Here is a 27,500-nt window from a genome sequence, read left to right as displayed (position 1 = left end):
AGGAATGGGAGAAGGTCATGTGGTCTGATGAGACAAAAATAGAGCTTTTTGGTCTAAACTCCACTCGCCGTGTTTGGAAGAAGAAGAAGGATGAGTACAACCCCAAGAACACCATCCCAACCGTGAAGCATGGAGGTGGAAACATCGTTCTTTGGGGATGCTTTTCTGCAAAGGGAACAGGACGACTGCACTGTATTGAGGGGAGGATGGTGGGGCCATGTATCGCGAGATCTTGGACAACAACCTCCTTCCCTCAGTAAGAGCATTGAAGATGGGTCGTGGCTGGGTCTTCCAGCATGACAAAGACCCGAAACACACAGCCAGGGCAACTAAGGAGAGGCTCCGTAAGAAGCATCTCAAGGTCCTGGAGTGGCCTAGCCAGTCTCCAGACCTGAACCCAATAGAAAATCTTTGGAGGGAGCTGAAAGTCCGTATTGCCCAGCGACAGCCCTGAAACCTGAAGGATTTGGAGAAGGTCTGTATGAAGGAGTGGGCCAAAATCCCTGCTGCAGTGTGTGCAAGCCTGGTCAAGAACTACAGGAAACGTATGATCTCTGTAATTGCAAATAAAGGTTTCTGTACCAAATATTAAGTTCTGCTTTTCTGATGTATCAAATACTTATGTCATGCAATAAAATGCAAATTAATTACTTAAAAATCATACAATGTGATTTTGGGGATTTTTGTTTTCCGTCTCTCACAGTTGAAGTGTACCTATGATACCTATGATAAAAATTACAGACCTCTACATGCTTTGTAAGTAGGAAAACCTGCAAAATCGGCAGTGTATCAAATACTTGTTCTCCCCATTGTACATGTGACATGAGTAATGTAATGTAAGATATGTAAACATTATTAAAGTGGAATTATTTAAAGTGGCTTTGTTTAAAGTGATGAGTGATCCATTTGTTAAAGTGGCCAGTGGTTGGGTCTCCATGTAGGCAGCAGCCTCTCTGAGGTAGTGATTGCTGTTTAACAGTCTGAGACATAGGAAGACATAGGAATCACTGAGTCTGAGACCTAGGAAGACCTAGGAATCACTGAGTCTGAGACCTAGAAAGACCTAGGAATCACTGAGTCTGAGACATAGGAAGACCTAGGAATCAGTGAGGTTTAGGATGAAAACAGGCATGATTCCTCTGATTCCTCTGACCCATCTCCCACTGCAGACAGACTACGACCTATAATCTTTATTTTGACAGGAAGTCAAACTGAGACCTAGGTGTCCTTCACAAATGAGCCCTGCACAATACAACAATACATTCATCAAATATAAAATCAATCAATGAACAGGAAATACAATGAAAATTGAGAAATTCAAAAACACAATCCTCAGGAAAGAGGTCCTGAAACAACCAATAGAATTGTAGAGGATTCTGAGGATTCTTCCACAAGTCAAGTGTGAAACCTAAATATGTGTGACAGTTAGCCATCCCTGTGGCCAGGTATGGTACTGGTACTGTAAAACTAGAGACATGAACATGTGAGTCAGGCCTCTCAGAGAGACTCGGGGAGCCTTGAGAAACTGCGTCAGAGGCTTTTCAGAGATCAGAAATGACCCTCAACATCCCATTGACCTCAGAGATCAGAAATGACCCTCAAGATCCCATTGACCTCAGAGATCAGAAATGACCCTCAACATCCCATTGACCTCCGAGATCAGAAATGACCCTCAACATCCCATTGACAGAGGAAGGAGAGAGTAAAAGACTGAGACACATCCCAGCCAATCAGCTAGTCAGCCAGTCAGCCAGTCAGCTAGTCAGCCAGTCAGCTAGTCAGCCAGTCAGCCAGTCAGCCAGTCAGCCAGTCAGCCAGTCAGCCAGTCAGCTAGTCAGCCAGTCAGCCAGTCAACTAGTCAGCCAGTCAGCCAGTCAGCCAGTCAGCTAGTCAGCCAGTCAGCTAGTCAGCCAGTCAGCCAGTCAGCCAGTCAGCCAGTCAGCTAGTCAGCCAGTCAGCCAGTCAGCCAGTGAGCTAGTCAGCTAGTCAACCAGTCAGCCAGTCAGCTAGTCAGCTAGTCAGCTAGTCAGCCAGTCAGCCAGTCAGCCAGTCAACTAGTCAGCCAGTCAGCCAGTCAGCCAACCTGACCCCCTGTAGTTCTGACCTCAACCCCCTGTAGTTCTGACCTCAACCCCCTGTAGTTCTGACCTCAACCCCCTGTAGTTCTGACCTCAACCCCCTGTAGTTCTGACCTCAACCCCCTGTAGTTCTGACCTCAACCCCCTGTAGTTCTGACCTCAACCCCCTGTAGTTCTGACCTCAAACCCCTGTAGTTCTGACCTCAACCCCCTGTAGTTCTGACCTCAACCCCCTGTAGTTCTGACCTCAACCCCCTGTAGTTCTGACCTCAACCCCCTGTAGTTCTGACCTCAACCCCCTGTAGTTCTGACCTCAACCCCCTGTAGTTCTGACCTCAACCACCTGTAGTTCTGACCTCAACCCCCTGTAGTTCTGACCTCAACCCCCTGTAGTTCTGACCTCAACCCCCTGTAGTTCTGACCTCAACCCCCTGTAGTTCTGACCTCAACCCCCTGTAGTTCTGACCTCAACCCCCTGTAGTTCTGACCTCAACCCCCTGTAGTTCTGACCTCAACCCCCTGTAGTTCTGACCTCAACCACCTGTAGTTCTGACCTCAACCCCCTGTAGTTCTGACCTCAACCCCCTGTAGTTCTGACCTCAACCCCCTGTAGTTCTGACCTCAACCCCCTGTAGTTCTGACCTCAACCCCCTGTAGTTCTGACCTCAACCCCCTGTAGTTCTGACCTCAACCACCTGTAGTTCTGACCTCAACCCCCTGTAGTTCTGACCTCAACCCCCTGTAGTTCTGACCTCAACCCCCTGTAGTTCTGACCTCAACCCCCTGTAGTTCTGACCTCAACCCCCTGTAGTTCTGACCTCAACCCCCTGTAGTTCTGACCTCAACCCCCTGTAGTTCTGACCTCAACCCCCTGTAGTTCTGACCTCAACCACCTGTAGTTCTGACCTCAACCCCCTGTAGTTCTGACCTCAACCCCCTGTAGTTCTGACCTCAACCCCCTGTAGTTCTGACCTCAACCCCCTGTAGTTCTGACCTCAACCCCCTGTAGTTCTGACCTCAACCCCCTGTAGTTCTGACCTCAACCCCCTGTAGTTCTGACCTCAACCCCCTGTAGTTCTGACCTCAACCCCCTGTAGTTCTGACCTCAACCACCTGTAGTTCTGACCTCAACCCCCTGTAGTTCTGACCTCAACCCCCTGTAGTTCTGACCTCAACCCCCTGTAGTTCTGACCTCAACCCCCTGTAGTTCTGACCTCAACCCCCTGTAGTTCTGACCTCAACCCCCTGTAGTTCTGACCTCAACCCCCTGTAGTTCTGACCTCAACCCCCTGTAGTTCTGACCTCAACCCCCTGTAGTTCTGACCTCAACCCCCTGTAGTTCTGACCTCAACCCCCTGTAGTTCTGACCTCAACCACCTGTAGTTCTGACCTCAACCCCCTGTAATTCTGACCTCAACCCCCTGTAGTTCTGACCTCAACCCCCTGTAGTTCTGACCTCAACCCCCTGTAGTTCTGACCTCAACCCCCTGTAGTTCTGACCTCAACCCCCTGTAGTTCTGACCTCAACCCCCTGTAGTTCTGACCTCAACCACCTGTAGTTCTGACCTCAACCCCCTGTAGTTCTGACCTCAACCCCCTGTAGTTCTGACCTCAACCCCCTGTAGTTCTGACCTCAACCCCCTGTAGTTCTGACCTCAACCCCCTGTAGTTCTGACCTCAACCCCCTGTAGTTCTGACCTCAACCCCCTGTAGCCAAAGTATGTAGATACAGTGCTTGCAAAGGTTTTTTCTTTTTTCCTCTTTTTTCCTTTTTTGTTGCATTACAACCTGTAATTTAAATGTAATTTTATTTGGATTTCATGTAATGGACATACACAAAACAGTACAAATTGGTCAGGTGAAATTTTAAAAAATGACTTGCTTAAAGAAAGAAAAACGGAAAAGTGGTGTGTGCATACTGTATGTATTCACCCCCTTTGCTATGAAGCCCCTAAATAAGATCTGGTGCAACCAATTACCTTCAGAAGTCACATAATTAGTTAAATAAAGTCCAACTGTGTGCAATCCAAGTGTCACATGATCTGTCACATGATCTCAGTATATATATATACACCTGTTCTGGAAGGCCCCAAAGTCAGCAACACCACCAAACAAGTGACACCATGAATACCAAGGAGCTCTCCAAACAGGTCAGGGACAAGGTTGTGGAGAAGTACAGATAAGGGTTGGATTATAAAAAAATATCTGAAACTTTTAACATCCCACAAAGCACCATTAAATACATGATTAAAAAATGGAAAGAATATGGCACCACAACAAACCTGCCAAGAGAGGGCTGCCCAACAAAACGCACGGACCAGGCAAGGAGGGCATTAATCAGAGAAGCAACAAAGAGACCAAAGATAACCCTGAAGGAGCTGCAAAGCTCCACAGCGGAGATTGGAGTATCCGTCCATAGGACCACTTTAAGCCATGCACTCCACAGAGCTGGGCTTTATGGAAGAGTGGTCAGAAACAAGCCTTTGCTTAAAGAAAGAAATAAGAAAACACGTTTGGTGTTTGTCAAAAGGCATGTGGGAGACTCCCCAAACATATGGAGGAAGGTACTCGGGTCAGATGAGACTAAAACAGAGCTTTTTTGCCATCAAGGAAAACACTATGTCTGGCGCAAACACAACACCTGTCATCACCCCGAGAACATCATCCCCACAGTGAAGCATGGTGGTGGCAGCATCATGCTGTGGGGATGTTTTGCATCGGCAGGGTCTGGGACACTGGTCAGATTTGAAGGAGTAATGGATGGCGCTAAATACAGGGAAACCTGTTTCAGTCTTCCAGAGATTTGAGACTGGGACAGAGGTTTACCTTCCAGCAGGACAATGACCCTAAGCATACTGCAACACTCAAGTGGTTTAAGGGGAAACATTTAAATGTCTTGAAATGGCCTAGTCAAAGCCCAGACCTCAATCCAATTGAGAATCTGTGGTATGACTTAAAGATTGCTGTACACCAGTGGAACCCATCCAATTTGAAGGAGCTGGACCAGTTTTGCCTTGAAGAATGGGCAAAAATCCCAGTGGCTAGATGTGCTAAGCTTATAGAGACTTGCAGCTGTATTTGCTGCACAAGGTAGTTCTACAAATTATTGACTTTGGGGGGGGTGAAAAGTTATGCACTCTGAAGTTTTCTGTTTTTTTGGCCATGGCTCAAATCAACACCACCATCCCAGACACCATGGACCCCAGTCCAATTCACATACAACCCCAACAGATCCACAGATCTGCACTCCAAACTGCCCCTGGACAAAATAAACACCTACAAGAGAATGCTGTTCATTGACTACAGCTCAGCATTCAACCCCATAGTGCCCTTCAAGCTCACCGCTAAGCTACGGACCATGGGATTAAACACCTCCATCTGCAACTAGATCCTGGACTTCATGATGGGCCTCTCCCAGGTGATGAGGGGTAGGCAACAACAAGATATCTGCCTGGCTGACCCTCGGGGTGCCCTAAGGGGTGCATGCTTAGTCCCCTCCTGTACTCTCTGTTCACCCATGACTGCATGGCCGCGCACGACTCCAACATCATCATTAAGTTTGCTGACGACACAACGGTGGCAGGCCTGTTCACCGACAACGATGAGACAGCCTACAGGGAGGAGGTCAGAGACCTGGAAGTGTGGTGCCAGGTCAACAACCTCTCCCTCAACGTGAGCAAGACAAAGAAGCTGATCTTGGACTACAGGATACAAAGGGTTGATCCACATCGACGGAGCTGTAGTGGAGCAGAGCTTCAATTTCCTCATCCTCATCAATGTCCACATCACTAAGGAATTATTATGGTCCACACAAACCAACATAGTTGTGAAGAGGGCAAGGCATCACCTCTTCCCCCTCAGGAAGCTGAAATCCTCAGATCCTCAAAAAGTTCTACAGCTGCACCATTGAGAAAATCTTCATCACCACTAGCTTCATCACCACTTGGTATGGCAACTGTTGACATCCAAACGCAAGGCGCTACAGAAGGCAGTACGTACGGCCCAGTACATCGACCCACCAACTGTTGGCATCCAAACGCAAGGCGCTACAGAGGGCAGTACGTACGACCCAGTACATCGACCCACCAATGCACCAATTCCAATTCCAAGTGCCGTTTAGCAAACTCCTGGAGTTTGTTGGATGACATAAAAATACTGCTCTTTGGCCATACACATCAGTGGTAGGTTTGACGTGAAAATGAGCAGAAAATAAACCCATTACCCTGATGAGACAAAAATAGAGCTTTTTTTTGGTCTAAACTCCACTCGCCGTGTTTGGAAGAAGAAGAAGGATGAGTACAACCCCAAGAACACCATCCCAACCGTGAAGCACGGAGGTGGAAACATCGTTCTGTAAAATATGCTGGTGGATCTTTGATGTTATGTGGCTATTTTGCTTCCACAGATCCAGGACATTTTAGCAAAAAACCTGCTTGCCAGTTGGATGAAACTTGGCAGCAAGTGTATCTTCCAATAAGATAATAACCCAAAGCACACAACAAACTCCACAAATATATATTTTTTGGGGGGGCCACAAAATCAACATTTTGCAATGGTTATCTCAGTCTCCAGACTTGAACCCCATTGAAAATCTGTGGTTTGAATTGAAGAGGGCACCCCCATGAGAGCAGATGAACGATGTCAAGCATCTCATCTCGTCTCTGTATGGAGGACTCCAATGTGTTCTCCAACTCATCAAACATTTAGAAAAAATGCTCAGTGCCATTATCCTCACAAGGTGAGGTATTGAAAGGTATTGAAAACAAGTGCGTCAACAATCTTTTTTGAGAAGAAAATTATTACTTGTTAAACAAAATCTCTTTCTCTTGGAATAGTATAAAAGAACATAATGTACCAATTTTGTTTGTATACACTGCATCTCAGTGCAGGTGCCGTCACTACAGTCCCTGGTTCGAATCCAGACTGTATCACATCCGGCTGTGATTGGGAGTCCCATAGGGCGGCACACAATTGGCCCAGCGTCGTCTTGATTCGGCCTGGGAGTATATTCATCCTCCTTTCCTATCCCGTCATCCCTCGTTGTCCCCAGGTCTCTCTGCTTCAGCCTCCTTGGTCTCTCTGGCCTGGATGATAGCGTCCTACCAGAAGACTCTGAGGGACTCCAGAGATGACAAGCTCCCGCTGTCCTACAAGGCTGTGATTGTCCAGATGCTGTGGCACTTCTTCACCATCGGGGCCAGGACCATCGCCTTCGCCCTGTTCGCCTCAGTGTTCCAGGTAAAGACGGGCACATCAACATCACACACACACACAGTGACGAAGGCTCACATTGTACACCCTAGGTGCAGAAAATATGCAATAAAACTCAAATGAAGATAGATAATCATTAGTTTAAACCCGAAGGTCAGGCTGGGAGAAAAACATATTTTTGTAGAAAAAAAGAAAAACATTGCACAATAAACTGAACTCATCTGTTCAGATATCTAACTTCAGTTGTATTTATTATGGATCCCCATTAGTTCCTGCCAAGGCAGCAGCTACTCTTCCTGGGGTTTATCATGGATCCCCATTAGTTCCTGCCAAGGCAGCAGCTACTCTTCCTGGGGTTTATTATGGATCCCCATTAGTTCCTGCCGAGGCAGCAGCTACTCTTCCTGGGGTTTATTATGGATCCCCATTAGTTCCTGCCAAGGCAGCAGCTACTCTTCCTGGGGTTTATTATGGATCCTCATTAGTTCCTGCCAAGGCAGCAGCTACTCTTCCTGGGGTTTATTATGGATCCCCATTAGTTCCTGCCAAGGCAGCAGCTACTCTTCCTGGGTTTATTATGGATCCCCATTAGTTCCTGCCAAGGCAGCAGCTACTCTTCCTGGGGTTTATTATGGATCCCCATTAGTTCCTGCCAAGGCAGCAGCTACTCTTTCTGGGGTTTATTATGGATCCCCATTAGTTCCTGCCAAGGCAGCAGCTACTCTTCCTGGGGTTTATTATGGATCCCCATTAGTTCCTGCCAAGGCAGCAGCTACTCTTCCTGGGGTTTATTATGGATCCCCATTAGTTCCTGTCAAGGCAGCAGCTACTCTTCCTGGGGTTTATTATGGATCCCCATTAGTTCCTGCCAAGGCAGCAGCTACTCTTTCTGGGGTTTATCATGGATCCCCATTAGTTCCTGCCAAGGCAGCAGCTACTCTTCCTGGGGTTTATTATGGATCCCCATTAGTTCCTGCCAAGGCAGCAGCTACTCTTCCTGGGGTTTATCATGGATCCCCATTAGTTCCTGTCAAGGCAGCAGCTACTCTTCCTGGGGTTTATTATGGATCCCCATTAGTTCCTACCAAGGCAGCAGCTACTCTTCCTGGGGTTTATCATGGATCCCCATTAGTTCCTGTCAAGGCAGCAGCTACTCTTCCTGGGGTTTATTATGGATCCCCATTAGTGTCTGCCAAGGCAGCAGCTACTCTTCCTGGGGTTTATTATGGATCCCCATTAGTTCCTGTCAAGTCAGCAGCTACTCTTCCTGGGGTTTATTATGGATCCCCATTAGTTCCTGTCAAGTCAGCAGCTACTCTTCCTGGGGTTTATTATGGATCCCCATTAGTTCCTACCAAGGCAGCAGCTACTCTTTCTGGGGTTTATTATGGATCCCCATTAGTTCCTGCCAAGGCAGCAGCTACTCTTCCTGGGGTTTATTATGGATCCCCATTAGTTCCTGCCAAGGCAGCAGCTACTCTTCCTGGGGTTTATTATGGATCCCCATTAGTTCCTGCCAAGGCAGCAGCTACTCTTCCTGGGGTTTATTATGGATCCCCATTAGTTCCTGCCAAGACAGAAGCTATTCTTCCTGGGGTCCAGCAAAATTAAGGCAGTTTTACATTTTAAAAACATTACAATACATCCACAACAGATTTCACAACACAATGTGTGCCCTCAGGTCCCTACTCCACTACCACATATCTACAACTCAAAATCCATGTGTACATGTGTGTATAGTGCGTATGTAATGTGTGTGCATGTCTCTGCCGATGTTTGTGTTGCTTCACAGTCCCCGCTGTTCCATAAGGGGCATTTTTTATCAATTTCTTTATCTAAATGTACTGCTGGCATGAGTTACCTGATGTGGAATAGAGTTCCATGTAGGTATGGTTCTATGTAGTACTGTGGAATAGAGTTCCATGTAGGCATGGCTCTATGTAGTACTGTGTAATAGAGTTCCATGTTGTCATGGCTCTATGTAGTACTGTGGAATAGAGTTCCATGTAGTCATGGCTCTATGTAGTACTGTGGAATAGAGTTCCATGTAGTCATGGCTCTATGTAGTACTGTGGAATAGAGTTCCATGTAGTCATGGTTCTATGTAGTACTGTGGAATAGAGTTCCATGTAGTCATGGCTCTATGTAGTACTGTGGAATAGAGTTCCATGTAGTCATGGTTCTATGTAGTACTGTGGAATAGAGTTCCATGTAGTCATGGCTCTATGTAGTACTGTGGAATAGAGATCCATGTAGTCATGGCTCTATGTAGTACTGTGCGCCTCCAATAGTCTGTTCTGGACTTGGGGATTTTGAAGAGACCTCTGGTGGCTTTTATAAATAAAAACAAATGAGAGACAGAGACAAAGAGAGACAGAGAGAAAAGAGAGAAAGAGAGACAGAGAGAAAAGAGACAAAGAGAGACAGAGAGAAAAGAGAAAAGAGGAAAAGAGAAAGACAGAAAGAGAGAAAGACAGAGAAATGGTTAGGTTTAGTCATGATGAAGATACTGGGAGTAACAGAGAAACACTCATTAGGAAAAGCCTAACCCACTGTAGCTCTACTACACAGCTCACTCTGGTGGCATGTCTTGTGGGATTTTACTTTACAGGCTGAGTGGTGCATTCAACAGGTCAATAAATCTCACAAATACAAGTAGTGATGAAGTCAATCTCTCCTCCACTTTGAACCAGGAGAGTTTGACATGCATAATATTCATGTTATCTCTCTGTGTGCATCCAAGGGCCAGCTGTGCTGCCCTGTTCTGAGTCAATTGCAATTTTTTGTGGCACCTGATGACACAACTGAACAGTAGTAGTCCAGGTGTGATAAAACTAGGGCCTATAGGACCTGCCTTGTTGATAGTGTTGTTAAGAAGGTAGAAACTAGGGCCTGCAGGACCTGCCTTGTTGATAGTGCTGTTAAGAAGGTAGAAACTAGGGCCTGTAGGACCTGCCTTGTTGATAGTGTTGTAATGAAGGTAGAAACTAGGACCTGCCTTGTTGATAGTGATGTTAAGAAGGTAGAAACTAGGGCCTGTAGGACCTGCCTTGTTGATAGTGCTGTTAAGAAGGTAGAAACTAGGGCCTGTAGGACCTGCCTTGTTGATAGTGTTGTTAAGAAGGTAGAAACTAGGGCCTGTAGGACCTGCCTGGTTGATAGTGTTGTTAAAAAGGCAGAGCATCGCTTTATTATGGACAGACTTCTCCCCATCTTAGCTACTGTTGCATCAATATGTTTTGACCATGGCAGTTTACAATCTAGGGTTACTCCAAGCAGTTTAATCTCCTCAATTTGCTCAATTTCTACAATATTCATTACAAGGTTTAGTTGAGGGTTTAGTGAATGATTTGTCCCAAATACAATGCTTTTAGTTTTTGAAATATTTAGGACCAACTTATTTATTGACACCCATTCTGAAACTAACTGCAGCTCTTTGTTAAGTGTTGCAGTAATTTCAGTCACTGTAGTAGCTGACGTGTATAGTGTTGAGTCATCCGCATACATAGACACTCTGGCTCAAAGCCAGTGGCATGTTAGTAAAGATTGAAAAAAGTAAGGGGCCTAGACAGCTGCCCTGGGGAATTCCTGATTCTACCTGGATTATGTTGGAGAGGTTTCCATTAAAGAACACCCTCTGTTCAGGGGGTGTAAAAGCCATAAAACAGGGGGTGTAAAGCCATAACACATATGTTTTTCAGCAACAGACTATGATCAATAATGTCAAAAGCTGCACTGAAGTCTAACAAAACAGCCCCCGCAATCTTTTTTATCATCAATTTCTCTCAGTCAATCATCAGTCATTTGTGTAAGTGCTGTGCTTGTTGAATGTCCTTCTCTATAAGCATTCTGAAAGTCTATTGTCAATTTGTTTACTGTAAAATAGCATTGTATCTGGTCAAACACCATTTTAAAAAAAGTTTAGGGCTGGTAACAGGCTGATTGGTCGGCTATTTGAGCCAATTAAAGGGGGCTTTACTATTCTTAGGTAGTGGAGTGGACTTTAGCTTCCCTCCAGGCCTGAGGGCAACACACTTTCTAGTAAATTGAAGATATGGTAAATAGGAGTGGCAATATCATCCACTATTCTCCTCAGTAATTTTCCATCCAGATTGTCAGACCCCGGTGGCTTGCCATTGTTGATAGACAATAATACTTTTTTCACCTATTCCACACTCACTTTACGGAATTCAAAATTACAATGCTTTTCTTTTCATAATTTGGTCAGATATATTTGGATGTGTAGTGTCAGTGTTTGGTGCTGGCATGTCATGCCTAAGTTTGCTAATCTTGCCAATGAAAAAAATCATTCAAGTAGTTGGCAATATCAGTGGGTTTTGTGATGAATGATCTGATTCAACGAATGATGGAATTCACTTGGCCTTTTTTCCCAAAAAGCTCCAACGCTTTTTACTCTCATTATTTATGTCATTTATCTTTATTTTATTTTATAGTTTATTCATCTTTTTATTCAGTTTAGTCACATGATTTCTCAATATGCAGTACTTTTGCCAATTGGTTGTGCAGCCAGACCTATTTGCCAACTCTGTTGCCTCATCCTGCTCAAACATACAATTTTTTCAATTCCTCATCAATCCACGGGGATTTAACAGTTTTTACAGTCATTTTCTTAATGGATGCATTCTTATTAGTAACTGGAATTAGCAATTTCATAAATGTGTCAAGTGCAGCGTCTGGTTGCTCCTCATTACACACCACAGACCAGCAGCATCTGGTTGCTCCTCATTACACACCACAGACCAGCAGCGTCTGGTTGCTCCTCATTACAAACCACAGACCAGCAGCGTCTGGTTGCTCCTCATTACACACCACAGACCAGCAGCGTCTGGTTGCTCCTCATTACAAACCACAGACCAGCAGCGTCTGGTTGCTCCTCATTACACACCACAGACCAGCAGCGTCTGATTGCTCCTCATTACAAACCACAGACCAGCAGCGTCTGATTGCTCCTCATTACAAACCACAGACCAGCAGCGTCTGATTGCTCCTCATTACAAACCACAGACCAGCAGCGTCTGATTGCTCCTCATTACAAACCACAGACCAGCAGCGTCTGATTGCTCCTCATTACAAACCACAGACCAGCAGCGTCTGGTTGCTCCTCATTACAAACCACAGACCAGCAGCGTCTGATTGCTCCTCATTACAAACCACAGACCAGCAGCGTCTGATTGCTCCTCATTACAAACCACAGACCAGCAGCGTCTGATTGCTCCTCATTACAAACCACAGACCAGCAGCGTCTGGTTGCTCCTCATTACAAACCACAGACCAGCAGATATTCTTTACATCATCAACATATGAATCACTACAAAACGTATTGTATGTCCTCTTATACACTATATTAGGACCAGCCTGACCTCTTATACACTATATTAGGCCCAGCCTGTCCTCTTATACACTATATTAGGCCCAGCCTGTCCTCTTATACACTATATTAGGCCCAGCCTGTCCTCTTATACACTATATTAGGCCCAGCCTGTCCTCTTATACACTATATTAGGCCCAGCCTGTCCTCTTATACACTATATTAGGACCCGCCTGTCCTCTTATACACTATATTAGGCCCAGCCTGTCCTCTTATACACTATATTAGGCCCAGCCTGTCCTCTTATACACTATATTAGGCCCAGCCTGTCCTCTTATACACTATATTAGGCCCAGCCTGTCCTCTTATACACTATATTAGGACCCGCCTGTCCTCTTATACACTATATTAGGCCCAGCCTGTCCTCTTATACACTATATTAGGACCCGCCTGTCCTCTTATACACTATATTAGGCCCAGCCTGTCCTCTTATACACTATATTAGGCCCAGCCTGTCCTCTTATACACTATATTAGGACCCGCCTGTCCTCTTATACACTATATTAGGCCCAGCCTGTCCTCTTATACACTATATTAGGCCCAGCCTGTCCTCTTATACACTATATTAGGACCCGCCTGTCCTCTTATACACTATATTAGGCCCAGCCTGTCCTCTTATACACTATATTAGGACCCGCCTGTCCTCTTATACACTATATTAGGCCCAGCCTGTCCTCTTATACACTATATTAGGCCCAGCCTGTCCTCTTATACACTATATTAGGACCCGCCTGTCCTCTTATACACTATATTAGGCCCAGCCTGTCCTCTTATACACTATATTAGGCCCAGCCTGTCCTCTTATACACTATATTAGGACCCGCCTGTCCTCTTATACACTATATTAGGACCCGCCTGTCCTCTTATACACTATATTAGGCCCAGCCTGTCCTCTTATACACTATATTAGGACCCGCCTGTCCTCTTATACACTATATTAGGCCCAGCCTGTCCTCTTATACACTATATTAGGACCAGCCTGTCCTCTTATACACTATATTAGAACCAGCCTGTCCTCTTATACACTATATTAGGCCCAGCCTGTCCTCTTATACACTATATTAGGCCCAGCCTGACCTCTTATACACTATATTAGGCCCAGCCTGTCCTCTTATACACTATATTAGGCCCAGCCTGTCCTCTTATACACTATATTAGGCCCAGCCTGTCCTCTTATACACTATATTAGGCCCAGCCTGTCCTCTTATACACTATATTAGGCCCAGCCTGACCTCTTATACACTATATTAGGCCCAGCCTGTCCTCTTATACACTATATTAGGCCCAGCCTGTCCTCTTATACACTATATTAGGCCCAGCCTGTCCTCTTATACACTATATTAGGCCCAGCCTGTCCTCTTATACACTATATTAGGCCCAGCCTTTGGAACTGCGGTTTTCCTAGATATGGCTACTGTATTGTGATCACTACATCCTATGGATCTGGATACTGCTTTAAAGCACATTTCTGCAGCATTAGTAAAGATGTGATCAATACATGTTGATGATTTCATTCCTGTACTGTTTGTAAATACCCTGGTAGGTTGACTGATAACCTGATCCAGATTGCAGGCACTGGTTAGAGTTTGAAGCTTTCTCTTTAGTGGGCAGCTTGATGAAAGCAAGTCGTTATTTAAAATCACCCAGAAAATATACCTCTCTATTAATATCACATACATTATCAAGCATTTCACATGTTATCCAGATACTGACTGTTAGCACTTGGTGGTCTATAGCAGCGTCCCACCAGAATGGGCTTTAGGTGAGGCAGATGAACCTGTAGCCATATTACTTCAACAGTATTTAACATGAGATCCTCTCTAATCTTTACAGTATGTGGTTCTGAATATAAACAGCAACACCTCCACCTTTGGCATTTCTGTATTTTCTGTTGTTGTTATAACCATGTTTGCTACCACTGTATCACCAAAAATATTATTTAAAGTGAGTTTCAGGGATAGTCAGAATAGGAAGGTCATCTGTTACAAATGATTAATGTCATGAACCTTGTTTCTTAAGCTACATATATATTCACATGGCCTATATTATTTTTCTTGCTTTACGGGGAAGCTTAGCAGAGGTAGACATGATCAGGTAATTGTTATTAATTTGTATTATCTCTGTCTCTCTTGTCTCTCAACTCTCTCTTGTCTCTCTGCTCTCTCTGCTCTCTCTTGTATCTCTGCTCTCTCTGTCTCTCTCTGTCTCTCTGCTCTCTCTGTCTCTCTCTGTCTCTCTGCTCTCTCTCTCTCTCTCTGTCTCTCTTGTCTCTCTTGTCTCTCTGCTCTCTCTGCTCTCTCTTGTCTCTCTGCTCTCTCTGCTCTCTCTGCTCTCTCTGTCTCTCTTGTCTCTCTGCTCTCCCTGCTCTCTCTGCTCTCTCTTGTCTCTCTGCTCTCCCTGCTCTCTCTGCTCTCTCTTGTCTCTCTGCTCTCTCTGCTCTCTCTGCTCTCTCTTGTCTCTCTGCTCTCTCTGCTCTCTCTTGTCTCTCTGCTCTCTCTGCTCTCTCTGCTCTCTCTTGTCTCTCTCTTGTCTCTCTGCTCTCTCTGCTCTCTCGTCTCAATGCTCTCTCTGCTCTCTCTTGTCTCGCTGCTCTCTCTGCTCTCTCTTGTCTCTCTGCTCTCTCTGCTCTCTCTGCTCTCTCTGCTCTCTCTTGTCTCTCTTGTCTCTCTGCTCTCTCTGCTTTCTCTTGTCTCTCTTGTCTCTCTGCTCTCTCTTGTCTCAATGCTCTCTCTGCTCTCTCTTGTCTCTCTGCTCTCTCTTGTCTCTCTGCTCTCTTTTGTCTCTCTGCTCTCTCTTGTCTCTCTGCTCTCTCTGCTCTCTCCCCCCCCCCCCCCCCTGCTTCCCTCTCTATCTCCCAGCTCTACTTCGGTATCTTCATCGTGAGCCACTGGTGCCTCATGACGTTCTGGATCATCCAGGGGGAGACAGACTTCTGCATGTCCAAGTGGGAGGAGATCATCTATAACATGGTAGTGGGCATCATCTATATCTTCTGCTGGTTCAACGTCAAGGAGGGCCGTGCCCGTTTCAGTATGTGGCTCTATTACACGGTGACTCTGGTAGAGAACGTGTCTCTCACCGCGGCGTGGTATCTTTACCGCGGGCCGAACACCTCGGACTTTTACGCCCTCATCGTGGTGTGTGTGGTGGTTTGTAGCTACGCTCTGGGGATCTTCTTCATGTTGGGGTATTATTGTCTCCTGCACCCTGACGGGCCGGTGTCCGCGGCTCAGTGGGGGGTGTGTGTGGAGGACGGGGGGTTGATGGTGGAGTCCTGTGTGACCCCAGCCGACGCGTCCCCCCTCCCACCTCCAGACATGCTCACCAGCCCCCCTAGGACCCTAAGTAGGACTGCAGGTGCGGACCGGGGCGAGGTGGTACCAGGAGATCTAGTTGTGTTCCAGGTTAGATCCACCTCTCCGGCCATGGCCCTCCGGACCCTCAGGACAGAGCAGCCTGTGATCAGGATAGACTTGCCCAGAAAGAGGTACCCTGCCTGGGACGCTCACTTCATCGACAGGCGGCTGCGGAAGACCATCCTGGTTCTGGAGAACACCTCCCCGGTCACGCCCAGGATCCAATACCGCAGCCTGAGAAATCCTAAGGAGGTTATGGAGTATGAGACTACCGTGTAATGTAATGTAGCTGCGCTTACCTCCACCACACCAGCAGGGGGCTCCACCAACCAGGTGCAGGGAGAGAACTAGATTCCTCAACTCTTATCCTCTTGTGTAAGTACATTAAAGAGTTGCTTGGAGCCAACAGTCCACACTACAGACTCTGCTTCCTCTGTGGGAAGGGGGAGACCAGGGGACTGAGGAGAGCGGAGGAGGCCAGATGCGGTACTACTGTATGGAGGACTTTGTCCTGGTGTAAGAAAAGCTGTCAGAAGTTACAGGTCAGGTGTACCTGTGTATGACCAGTTGCCGGGTAACACTTCCTGTGTGTACTGCAGGAGCCAATCCGAGGTCAGAGGTGAGACGTCAAAGGTTATCTAACTAAGAAGTGACCTCACCGGGCACTACAGGAGACACAGAACATCCAGCATTCAAAATGCTGACTCATCCTTGTGTATCGAAGCAGACCCGGAATCAAAAGGGGGGCTTAGCTGAGTCTCCCAGCACCAAAACAACATTGGAGAGACAAACCTGATAACATCACCATATCAATGATATAGGGGACTGTAGTGATGAGGATGAAGATGAGGAGGATGATGATGATGATGGTGATGACGGTGATGATGATGATGATGAGGATGATGATGGTAGTGGTGATGAGGATGATGATGAGGATGATGATGGTAGTGGTGATGAGGTGGATGGTGATGGTGATGAGGATGATGATGGTGTGGATGGTGATGATGGTGATGATGATGGTGATGGTGATGATGATGGTGATGAGGCGGATGGTGATGGTGAGGATGATGGTGATGGTGATGATGATGGTGATGAGCCGGATGATGATGGTGATGATGGTCGTGATGAGGATGATGATGGTGATGGTGATGAGGCGGATGATGATGAAGATGATGATCGTGATGAGGCAGATGATGATGGTGATGAGGATGATGATGGTGATGGTGATGATGATGGTGATGAGGTGGATGATGATGGTGATGAGGATGATGATGGTGATGGTGATGATGATGGTGATGGGGCGGATGATGATGGTGAGAATGAAGATGATGATGATGCTGATGTGATTGTTGAGGATGACGATGATGATGATGAGAATTATGAGGATGATGGTGATGATGATGATGGTGATGATGATGATGAGGATGGTGATGGTGATGAGGCGGATGATGATGATGATGATGATCGTGATGAGGCAGATGATGATGGTGATGAGGATGATGATGGTGATGGTGATGATGATGGTGATGAGGTGGATGATGATGGTGATGAGGATGATGATGGTGATGGTGATGATGATGGTGATGGGGCGGATGATGATGGTGAGAATGAAGATGATGATGATGCTGATGTGATTGTTGAGGATGACGATGATGATGATGAGAATTATGAGGATGATGGTGATGATGATGATGGTGATGATGATGATGAGGATGGTGATGGTGATGAGGCGGATGATGATGATGATGATGATCGTGATGAGGCGGATGATGATGATGATGAGGATGATGATGGTGATGGTGATGAGGCGGATGATGATGGTGAGGATGAAGATGATGATGATGCTGATGTGATTGTTGAGGATGACGATGATGATGATGAGAATGATGAGGATGATGGTGATGATGAGGATGATGATGATGATGGTGATGATGGTGATGATGAGGCGGATGATGATGATGGTGATGATGGTGATGATGATGATGCTGATGATGATGATGGTGATGGTGATGCTCATGTATCAACAACAGGGTGGGTTGATGACCTGCTTCGGTGATTGGAGGTTCGGTTTAGCAAATCCAATCATCCATTAAATCATCCATTACCAATATTGAATAATGTATTTGATTTGGATTCTTATCTTGTTTACCCAGTCAGTCATGTCTCTGCAATGTTTCTTATCAAAGTGGAATCATATACGTTTTTATTTTATGTGTGTGTGTGTGTGTGTGTGTGTGTGTGTGTGTGTGTGTGTGTGTGTGTGTGTGTGTGTGTGTGTGTGTGTGTGTGTGTGTGTGTGTGTGTGTGTGTGTTTTATCGGTCTTTTGGTAATGATGCTTCTCTTATCAATAACAGATAAGGAGCAGATAAAATATATACAGTGCCTTGCGAAAGTATTCGGCCCCCTTGAACTTTGCGACCTTTTGCCACATTTCAGGCTTCAAACATAAAGATATAAAACTGTATTTTTTTGTGATGAATCAACAACAAGTGGGACACAATCATGAAGTGGAACGACATTTATTGGATATTTCAAACTTTTTTAACAAATCAAAAACAGAAAAATTGGGCGTGCAAAATTATTATATTATTTATGTTTGAAGCCTGAAATGTGGCAAAAGGTTGCCACAAAGTTCAAGGGGGCCGAATACTTTCGCAAGGCACTGCAAAGTTCAAGGGGGCCGAATACTTTCGCAAGGCACTGTATATTCAAAGAAGAAAAAACTAAAATCTGTGATACAAATGTAGAAAATACTATATTAAACTGAGTGAATATACTGTATTAAACTGAGTGAAAATACTGTATTAAACTGAGTGAAAATACTGTATTAAACTGAGTGAATATACTGTATTAAACTGAGTGAATATACTGTATTAAACTGAGTGAAAATACTGTATTAAACTGAGTGAAAAGACAACACAGAACTGGACAGTTTTTCTGTTCATTAACCAATGTTTTTTTGTAGAAGCATTCTCCTCCTCCTCCTCTTCCTCCTTCTCTTCCTCCTCCTCTTCCACATCTGTTGTAACACTGATACGTGTTTTGTTCAATGACCAGTATCTGATATTCCAATTAGTGATTTTGATCACCCCTGATATCTACCCCCGATATTCACCCCTGATATTCACCCCTGATATCTACCCACGATATTCACCCCTGATATTCACCCCTGATATCTACCCCCGATATTCACCCCTGATATCCACCCCTGATATTCACCCCTGATATTCACCCCTGATATCCACCCCTGATATTCACCCCTGATATTCACCCCTGATATCTACCCCTGATATTAACCCCTGATATCCACCCCTGATATCTACCCCTGATATCCACCCCTGATATTCACCCCTGATATTCACCCCTGATATCTACCCCCGATATTCACCCCTGATATTCACCCCTGATATCCACCCCTGATATTCACCCCTGATATCTACCCCTGATATTAACCCCTGATATCCACCCCTGATATCTACCCCTGATATCCACCCCTGATATTCACCCCTGATATTCACCCCTGATATCTACCCCCGATATTCACCCCTGATATTCACCCCTGATATCCACCCCTGATATTCACCCCTGATATCTACCCCTGATATTAACCCCTGATATCCACCCCTGATATCCACCCCTGATATCTACCCCTGATATCCACCCCTGATATTCACCCCTGATATTCACCCCTGATATCTACCCCTGATATTCAACCCTGATATTCACCCCTGATATTCACCCCTGATATCTACCCCCGATATTCACCCCTGATATCCACCCCTGATATTCACCCCTGATATTCACCCCTGATATCCACCCCTGATATTCACCCCTGATATTCACCCCTGATATCTACCCCTGATATTAACCCCTGATATCCACCCCTGATATCTACCCCTGATATCCACCCCTGATATTCACCCCTGATATTCACCCCTGATATCTACCCCCGATATTCACCCCTGATAATCACCCCTGATATCCACCCCTGATATTCACCCCTGATATCTACCCCTGATATTAACCCCTGATATCCACCCCTGATATCCACCCCTGATATCTACCCCTGATATCCACCCCTGATATTCACCCCTGATATTCACCCCTGATATCTACCCCCGATATTCAACCCTGATATTCACCCCTGATATTCACCCCTGATATCCACCCCCGATATTCACCCCTGATATCCACCCCTGATATTCACCCATGATATCTACCCCCAATATTCACCCCTGATATCTACCCCCGATATTCACCCCTGATATCCACCCCTGATATTCACCCCTGATATCCACCCCTGATATTCACCCCTGATATTCACCCCTGAAATCCTCCCCTGATATCCACCCCTGATATCCACCCCTGTTATTCACCCCTGATATTCACCCCTGATATCCACCCTGATATTCAACCCTGATATTCACCCCTGATATTCACCCCTGATATCCACCCTGATATTCACCCCCGATATTCACCCCTGATATTCACCCCTGATATCCACCCTGATATTCAACCCTGATATTCACCCCTGATATTCACCCCTGATATCCACCCTGATATTCACCCCCGATATTCACCCCTGATATTCACCCCTGATATCTACCCCTGATATCCACCCCTGATATTGTGTTGGACATATTTTCAGAGCAACAGGAATACAGAGATGGTGTTTTAATTGTCAAGGTATTGAATTTACTGTGATATTCACAGACAATCTGGATGTGTAGCTTATGTCTCAGTAGTAGTGTCACCTTTGGTAATGTCTGGCTTGATTCTAACATTAACACTGGTGGGGTGGTCAACGTCATCAATGCTGTTACACATCTCTAATGAACAATGTGATCTTTGCTTTTATGAAACGAGTTTGGAGAAATCTGCAATCTGATTTGTCATTCAGCACGTGGAGACAGAGCCATCTGAGACTGGGAGTGTTCACCTATGTTCTGTTTGAAGTGTCTAAAATCTTTAGTTCTAATCCAGCAAAACCAGGACCGAATCTACAGACTCCAGCAAAACCAGGACCGAATCTACAGACTCCAGCAAAACCAGGACCGAATCTACAGACTCCAGCAAAACCAGGACTGACTCTATAGACTCCAGCAAAACCAGGACCGAATCTACAGACTCCAGCAAAACCAGGACCGAATCTACAGACTCCAGAGAGAGAAAATCGAAGCACCAAAATCCTGTAAAACGACTCTCTCTTAAAACGACTCTCTCTTAAAACGACTCTCTCCTAAAACGACTCTCTCCTAAAACGACTCTCTTAAAACGACTCTCTCCTAAAACGACTCTCTTAAAACGACTCTCTCTTAAAACGACTCTCTCCTAAAACGACTCTCTCCTAAAACGACTCTCTCCTAAAACGACTCTCTCCTAAAACGACTCTCTCTTAAAACGACTCTCTTCTAAAACGACTCTCTCTTAATACGACTCTCTCTTAAAACGACTCTCTCTTTGTTGTTGCTCGGTGTCTGAGGGTTGATTGAGGAAACCTGGAACTGCTGTCTTCTTCATTCAACCTCTCAGGGAGAAAAACAGATTTACCACTAAACAGATTTATCTCCTTTCCCTTTCACTTCCAGCTTTTTATGTATTTTTCTCAAAACAACAGAATCAAGTCAATGATAAACAGGCCTTGGGAACGAGGCTCTGATCAAACCGGTCGCATACTCACACTCAGCCCCACATGGGACCTTCTGATGTCTCAGAGGTCATATGAGGACTTTGATATTTCACACACACACAGAGAGAGAGAGAGAGAGAGAGAGAGAGAGAGAGAGAGAGAGAGAGAGAGAGAGAGAGAGAGAGAGAGAGAGACAGAGAGAGAGAGAGAGAGAGAGACAGACAGAGAGAGAGAGAGAGAGACAGAGAGAGACATCATCATGCCCTGCTAACATTGTAGTAGTAAAATTACAGTGGACAGAAAAAACTACCAGTCAAGACGAGCAGAATTCTGACTCAGACCTGAGGAAGAATGTCTGTCTGTCTGTCTGTCTGTAACTTGCTGACTGCAGAGATACAGAACATTGAGAGAGAGAGAGACATGCTCAAATTCAAATGCTACCAAGTAAAAAAAACAAGAAAGAGAGAGAAAACAGCAAGAAAATAGGAGCCACTCGAAGACGAATGTGCCCTCTTTTACTGCGGTTGCCTTAGTAACTGCAGGGAGATCGTTAGGTAGGTCCCTTGGTCTGCGTCGGCGTGGTAACTACAAGCAGAGGGATGCTACACCTCTTCTCAGGGGCGAGCTGCCATTAATTACACACACACACACTCACTCCCTCCCTCTCCTTCTCTCTTAACTCCCTCTCCTCCTCTCCTTTTCTCTCTCTCCTTCTCTTTCTCGCTCTCTCCTCTCTCTCTCTCAACCCCCTCTCCTTCTCTCGCTCTCCCTCTCCTCTCTTTCTCTCTTCCCCCTCTCTTTCTCTCTCTCAACCCCTTCTCCTTCTCTCTCTCTCAACCCTCTCTCACTCTCAACCCCCTCGCCTCTCTTTCTCTCTCTCTTCCCCCTCTCTTTCTCTCTCTCTCAACCCCCTCTCATTCTCTCACTCTCAACCCCCTCTCCTCTCTTTCTCTCTTTCTCTCTTTCTCTCTCTCAACCCCTCTCATTCTCTCTCTCTCTCAACCCCCTCTCCTCTCTCTCAACCCCCTCTCCTCTCTCTCAACCCCTCTCTTTCTCTCTCTCTTCCCCCTCTCCTCTCTCTCTCAACCCCTCGCCTTCTCTCTCTCTCAACCCCCTCTCATTCTCTCTCTCTCAACCCCCTCTCCTTCTCTCTCTCTCAACTCCCTCTCCTCTCTCTCAACCCCCTCTCATTCTCTCTCTCTCAACCCCCTCTCCTTCTCTCTCTCTTCCCCATCTCCTTCTCTCTCTCTCTCAACCCCCTCTCCTTCTCTCTCTCTCAACTCCCTCTCATTCTCTCTCTCAACCCCCTCTCCTTCTCTCTCTCTCAACTCCCTCTCATTCTCTCTCTCAACCCCCTCTCCTCTCTCTCAACCCCTCTCATTCTCTCCTCTCTCAACATATTTCCCTCAGATTGCACAGATCCACAAAGAATTAGAAAACAAATTCAATTTTGATAAACTCCCATATCTACTGGGTGAAAATCCACAGTGTGCCATCAACCCCCTCTCCTTCTCTCTCTCTCAACTCCCTCTCCTCTCAACCCCCTCTCCTTCTCTCTCTCTCAACCCCCTCTCATTCAACCCCCTCTCCTCTCTCTCAACCCCCTCTCTTCTCTCTCAACCCCCTCTCCTCTCTCTCAACCCCCTCTCTTCTCTCTCAACCCCCTCTCCTCTCTCTCAACCCCTCTCATTCTCGCTCTCTCAACCCCCTCTCCTCTCTCTCTTCCCCCTCTCTTTCTCTCTCTCTCTCAACTCCCCCTCGTCTCTCTCTCTCAACTCTCTCTCCTTCTCTGTCTCTCTCAACTCTCTCCTTCTCTGTCAATTCAATTCAATTCAAGGGGCTTTATTGGCATTTTTTAACATTGCCAAAGCAAGTGAGGTAGATAATATACAAAAGTGAAATAAACAATCAAAATTAACAGTAAACATTACACATACAGAAATGTCAAAACAATAAAGACATTACAAATGTAATATGTATATATACAGTGTTGTAACGATGTACAAATGGTTAAAGTACATAAGGGAAAATAAATAAGCATAAATATGGGTTGTATTTACAATGGTGTTTGTTCTTCACTGGTTGACCTTTTCTTGTGGCAACAGGTCACAAATCTTGCTGCTGTGATGGCACACTGTGGATTTTCACCCAGTAGATATGGGAGTTTATCAAAATTGAATTTGTTTTCTAATTCTTTGTGGATCTGTGCAATCTGAGGGAAATATGTCTCTCTAATATGGTCATACATTGGACAGGAGGTTAGGAAGTGCAGCTCAGTTTCCACCTCATGTTGTGGGCAGTGTGCACATAGCCTGTCTTCTCTCTCTCTCTCTCTCTCTCTCTCTCTCTGTCCTCTCCTTATCTCCCTCCCTCTCTTTCTCCCTCTCTCTTTCTTTCTCTCTCCCTTCTCTCCTTCTCTCCACTTCTCTCTCCCTCTCCTTCTCTCTCCCTCCCTCTCCTTCCCTCCGCTTCTCTCTCTCTCCTTCTCTCTCCCTCCCTCTCCTTCTCACTCCTTCTCTATCTCTCTCCTTCTCTCTCCCTCCCTCTCCTTCTCTATCTCTTTTTCTTTCTCTCTCTCCTTCTCTCCTTCTCTCCCTCCCTCTCTCTCTTTCTCTCTCCCTTCTCTCCTTCCCTCCACTTCTCTCTCTTTCTCTCTCCCTTCTCTCCTTCCCTCCACTTCTCTCTCCTTCTCTCTCCCTCCCTCTCCTTCTCTATCTCCTCAGCGTTCCTCTTCAGAGGGAAGATGACCTGCTATTAGTTCCACTTGTCTTGGCGCTGTGTCCAGGAGTTAACAACACTCCTACACTCCTACAAAAACGCACACACACACACACACACACACACACACACACACACACACACACACACACACACACACACACACACACACACACACACACACACACACGCACAAACCTCAGACGATAAAAAGAATACCTCCGTTTGACTGTTTCCTTCAATTTTGTTTCAACAGAATACTACCCTGGCCTTGTTCTGATAGGACACTATCCTGGCCTTGTTCTGATAGGATACTACCCTGGCCTTGTTCTGATAGGACACTACCCTGGCCTTGTTCTGATAGGATACTACCCTGGCCTTGTTCTGATAGGATACTACCCTGGCCTTGTTCTGATAGGATACTACCCTGGCCTTGTTCTGATAGGACACTATCCTGGCCTTGTTCTGATAGGATACTACCCTGGCCTTGTTCTGATAGGATACTACCCTGGCCTTGTTCTGATAGGACACTATCCTGGCCTTGTTCTGATAGGATACTACCCTGGCCTTGTTCTGATAGGACACTACCCTGGCCTTGTTCTGATAGGACACTATCCTGGCCTTGTTCTGATAGGATACTACCCTGGCCTTGTTCTGATAGGACACTACCCTGGCCTTGTTCTGATAGGACACTACCCTGGCCTTGTTCTGATAGGACACTACCCTGGCCTTGTTACCCTGGCCTTGTTCTGATAGGACACTACCCTGGCCTTGTTCTGATAGGATACTACCCTGGCCTTGTTCTGATAGGATACTACCCTGGCCTTGTTCTGATAGGATACTACCCTGGCCTTGTTCTGATAGGACACTATCCTGGCCTTGTTCTGATAGGATACTACCCTGGCCTTGTTCTGATAGGATACTACCCTGGCCTTGTTCTGATAGGACACTATCCTGGCCTTGTTCTGATAGGATACTACCCTGGCCTTGTTCTGATAGGACACTATCCTGGCCTTGTTCTGATAGGATACTACCCTGGCCTTGTTCTGATAGGACACTACCCTGGCCTTGTTCTGATAGGACACTATCCTGGCCTTGTTCTGATAGGATACTACCCTGGCCTTGTTCTGATAGGACACTACCCTGGCCTTGTTCTGATAGGACACTATCCTGGCCTTGTTCTGATAGGATACTACCCTGGCCTTGTTCTGATAGGACACTTCCCTGGCCTTGTTCTGATAGGACACTACCCTGGCCTTGTTCTGATAGGACACTATCCTGGCCTTGTTCTGGTAGGACACTACCCTGGCCTTGTTCTGATAGGACACTATCCTGGCCTTGTTCTGGTAGGACACTACCCTGGCCTTGTTCTGATAGGACACTACCCTGGCCTTGTTCTGATAGGACACTACCCTGGCCTTGTTCTGATAGGACACTACCCTGGCCTTGTTCTGATAGGACACTACCCTGGCCTTGTTCTGGTAGGACACTACCCTGGCCTTGTTCTGATAGGACACTACCCTGGCCTTGTTCTGGTAGGACACTACCCTGGCCTTGTTCTGATAGGACACTACCCTGGCCTTGTTCTGATAGGACACTACCCTGGCCTTGTTCTGATAGGACACTACCATGGCCTTATTCTGATAGGACACTACCCTGGCCTTGTTCTGATAGGACACTACCCTGGCCTTGTTCTGATAGGACACTACCCTGGCCTTGTTCTGGTAGGACACTACCCTGGCCTTGTTCTGATAGGACACTACCCTGGCCTTGTTCTGGTAGGACACTACCCTGGCCTTGTTCTGATAGGACACTACCCTGGCCTTGTTCTGATAGGACACTACCCTGGCCTTGTTCTGATAGGACACTACCCTGGCCTTGTTCTGATAGGACACTACCCTGGCCTTGTTACCCTGGCCTTGTTCTGATAGGACACTACCCTGGCCTTGTTCTGATAGGACACTACCCTGGCCTTGTTCTGATAGGATACTACCCTGGCCTTGTTCTGATATGAAGAATAAAGGCAGCTCTACCATATACATATCACCTATAGAATGGGCCTCCACCTTAATGTCACTGATGAATCTTTCTATATTTTCTATTTCTATGAACTCTAAAAGGTTGATAATCCAACAGAATGAAAAAAAAACATGGCCCTTAAATGTATTTTTTAAAGCTAGGACAGTGTATTTTATAGGGAATAGGGTGCCATAGGTCTCTGGTCTAAAGTAGTGCACTATATATAGGGAATAAGGTGCCATAGGTCTCTGGTCTAAAGTAGTGCACTATATATAGGGAATAAGGTGCCATAGGTCTCTGGTCTAAAGTAGTGCACTATATATAGGGAATAAGGTGCCATAGGTCTCTGGTCTAAAGTAGTGCACTATATATAGGGAATAAGGTGCCATAGGTCACTGGTCTAAAGTAGTGCACTATATATAGGGAATAAGGTGCCATAGGGCTCTGGTCTAAAGTAGTGCACTATATAGGGAATAGGGTGCCATAGGTCTCTGGTCTAAAGTAGTGCACTATATAGGGAATAGGGTGCCATAGGTCTCTGGTCTAAAGTAGTGCACTATATATAGGGAATAAGGTGCCATAGGGCTCTGGTCTAAAGTAGTGCACTATATAGGGAATAGGGTGCCATAGGGCTCTGGTCTAAAGTAGTGCACTATATAGGGAATAGGGTGCCTTAGGTCTCTGGTCTAAAGTAGTGTACTATATAGGGAATAAGGTGCCATAGGGCTCTGGTCTAAAGTAGTGCACTATATAGGGAATAAGGTGCCATAGGGCTCTGGTCTAAAGTAGTGCACTATATATAGGGAATAAGGTGCCATAGGGCTCTGGTCTAAAGTAGTGTACTATATATAGGGAATAAGGTGCCATAGGTCTCTGGTCTAAAGTAGTGCACTATATAGGGAATAAGGTGCCATAGGGCTCTGGTCTAAAGTAGTGTACTATATATAGGGAATAAGGTGCCATAGGTCTCTGGTCTAAAGTAGTGCACTATATAGGGAATAAGGTGCCATAGGGCTCTGGTCTAAAGTAGTGCACTATATATAGGGAATAAGGTGCCATAGGGCTCTGGTCTAAAGTAGTGTACTATATATAGGGAATA

General features: G+C 45.9%; 1 protein-coding gene across 1 annotated transcript in view; it reads left to right on the top strand.

Annotated features, from left to right (window-relative positions):
- LOC110518683 (XK-related protein 7-like) overlaps window positions 1–16,940 on the top strand; it is a 63,033-nt gene extending 46,093 nt beyond the window's left edge. The window contains exons 3-4 of the mRNA XM_036947800.1: window positions 7,129–7,316; window positions 15,537–16,940. Coding sequence (XP_036803695.1) covers window positions 7,129–7,316; window positions 15,537–16,313 — 965 coding nt within the window. The 3' untranslated portion in view covers window positions 16,314–16,940. The remainder of the gene's footprint in view (window positions 1–7,128; window positions 7,317–15,536) is intronic.
- Window positions 16,941–27,500: the final 10,560 nt, after the last annotated feature.

Source organism: Oncorhynchus mykiss, chromosome 16 (assembly GCF_013265735.2).
Source record: "Oncorhynchus mykiss isolate Arlee chromosome 16, USDA_OmykA_1.1, whole genome shotgun sequence".
NCBI classification, from domain to species: Eukaryota; Metazoa; Chordata; class Actinopteri; order Salmoniformes; family Salmonidae; genus Oncorhynchus; species Oncorhynchus mykiss.
Note: the sequence above shows the minus strand (reverse complement) of the source record. Positions and strands in the feature narration are given on the sequence as shown.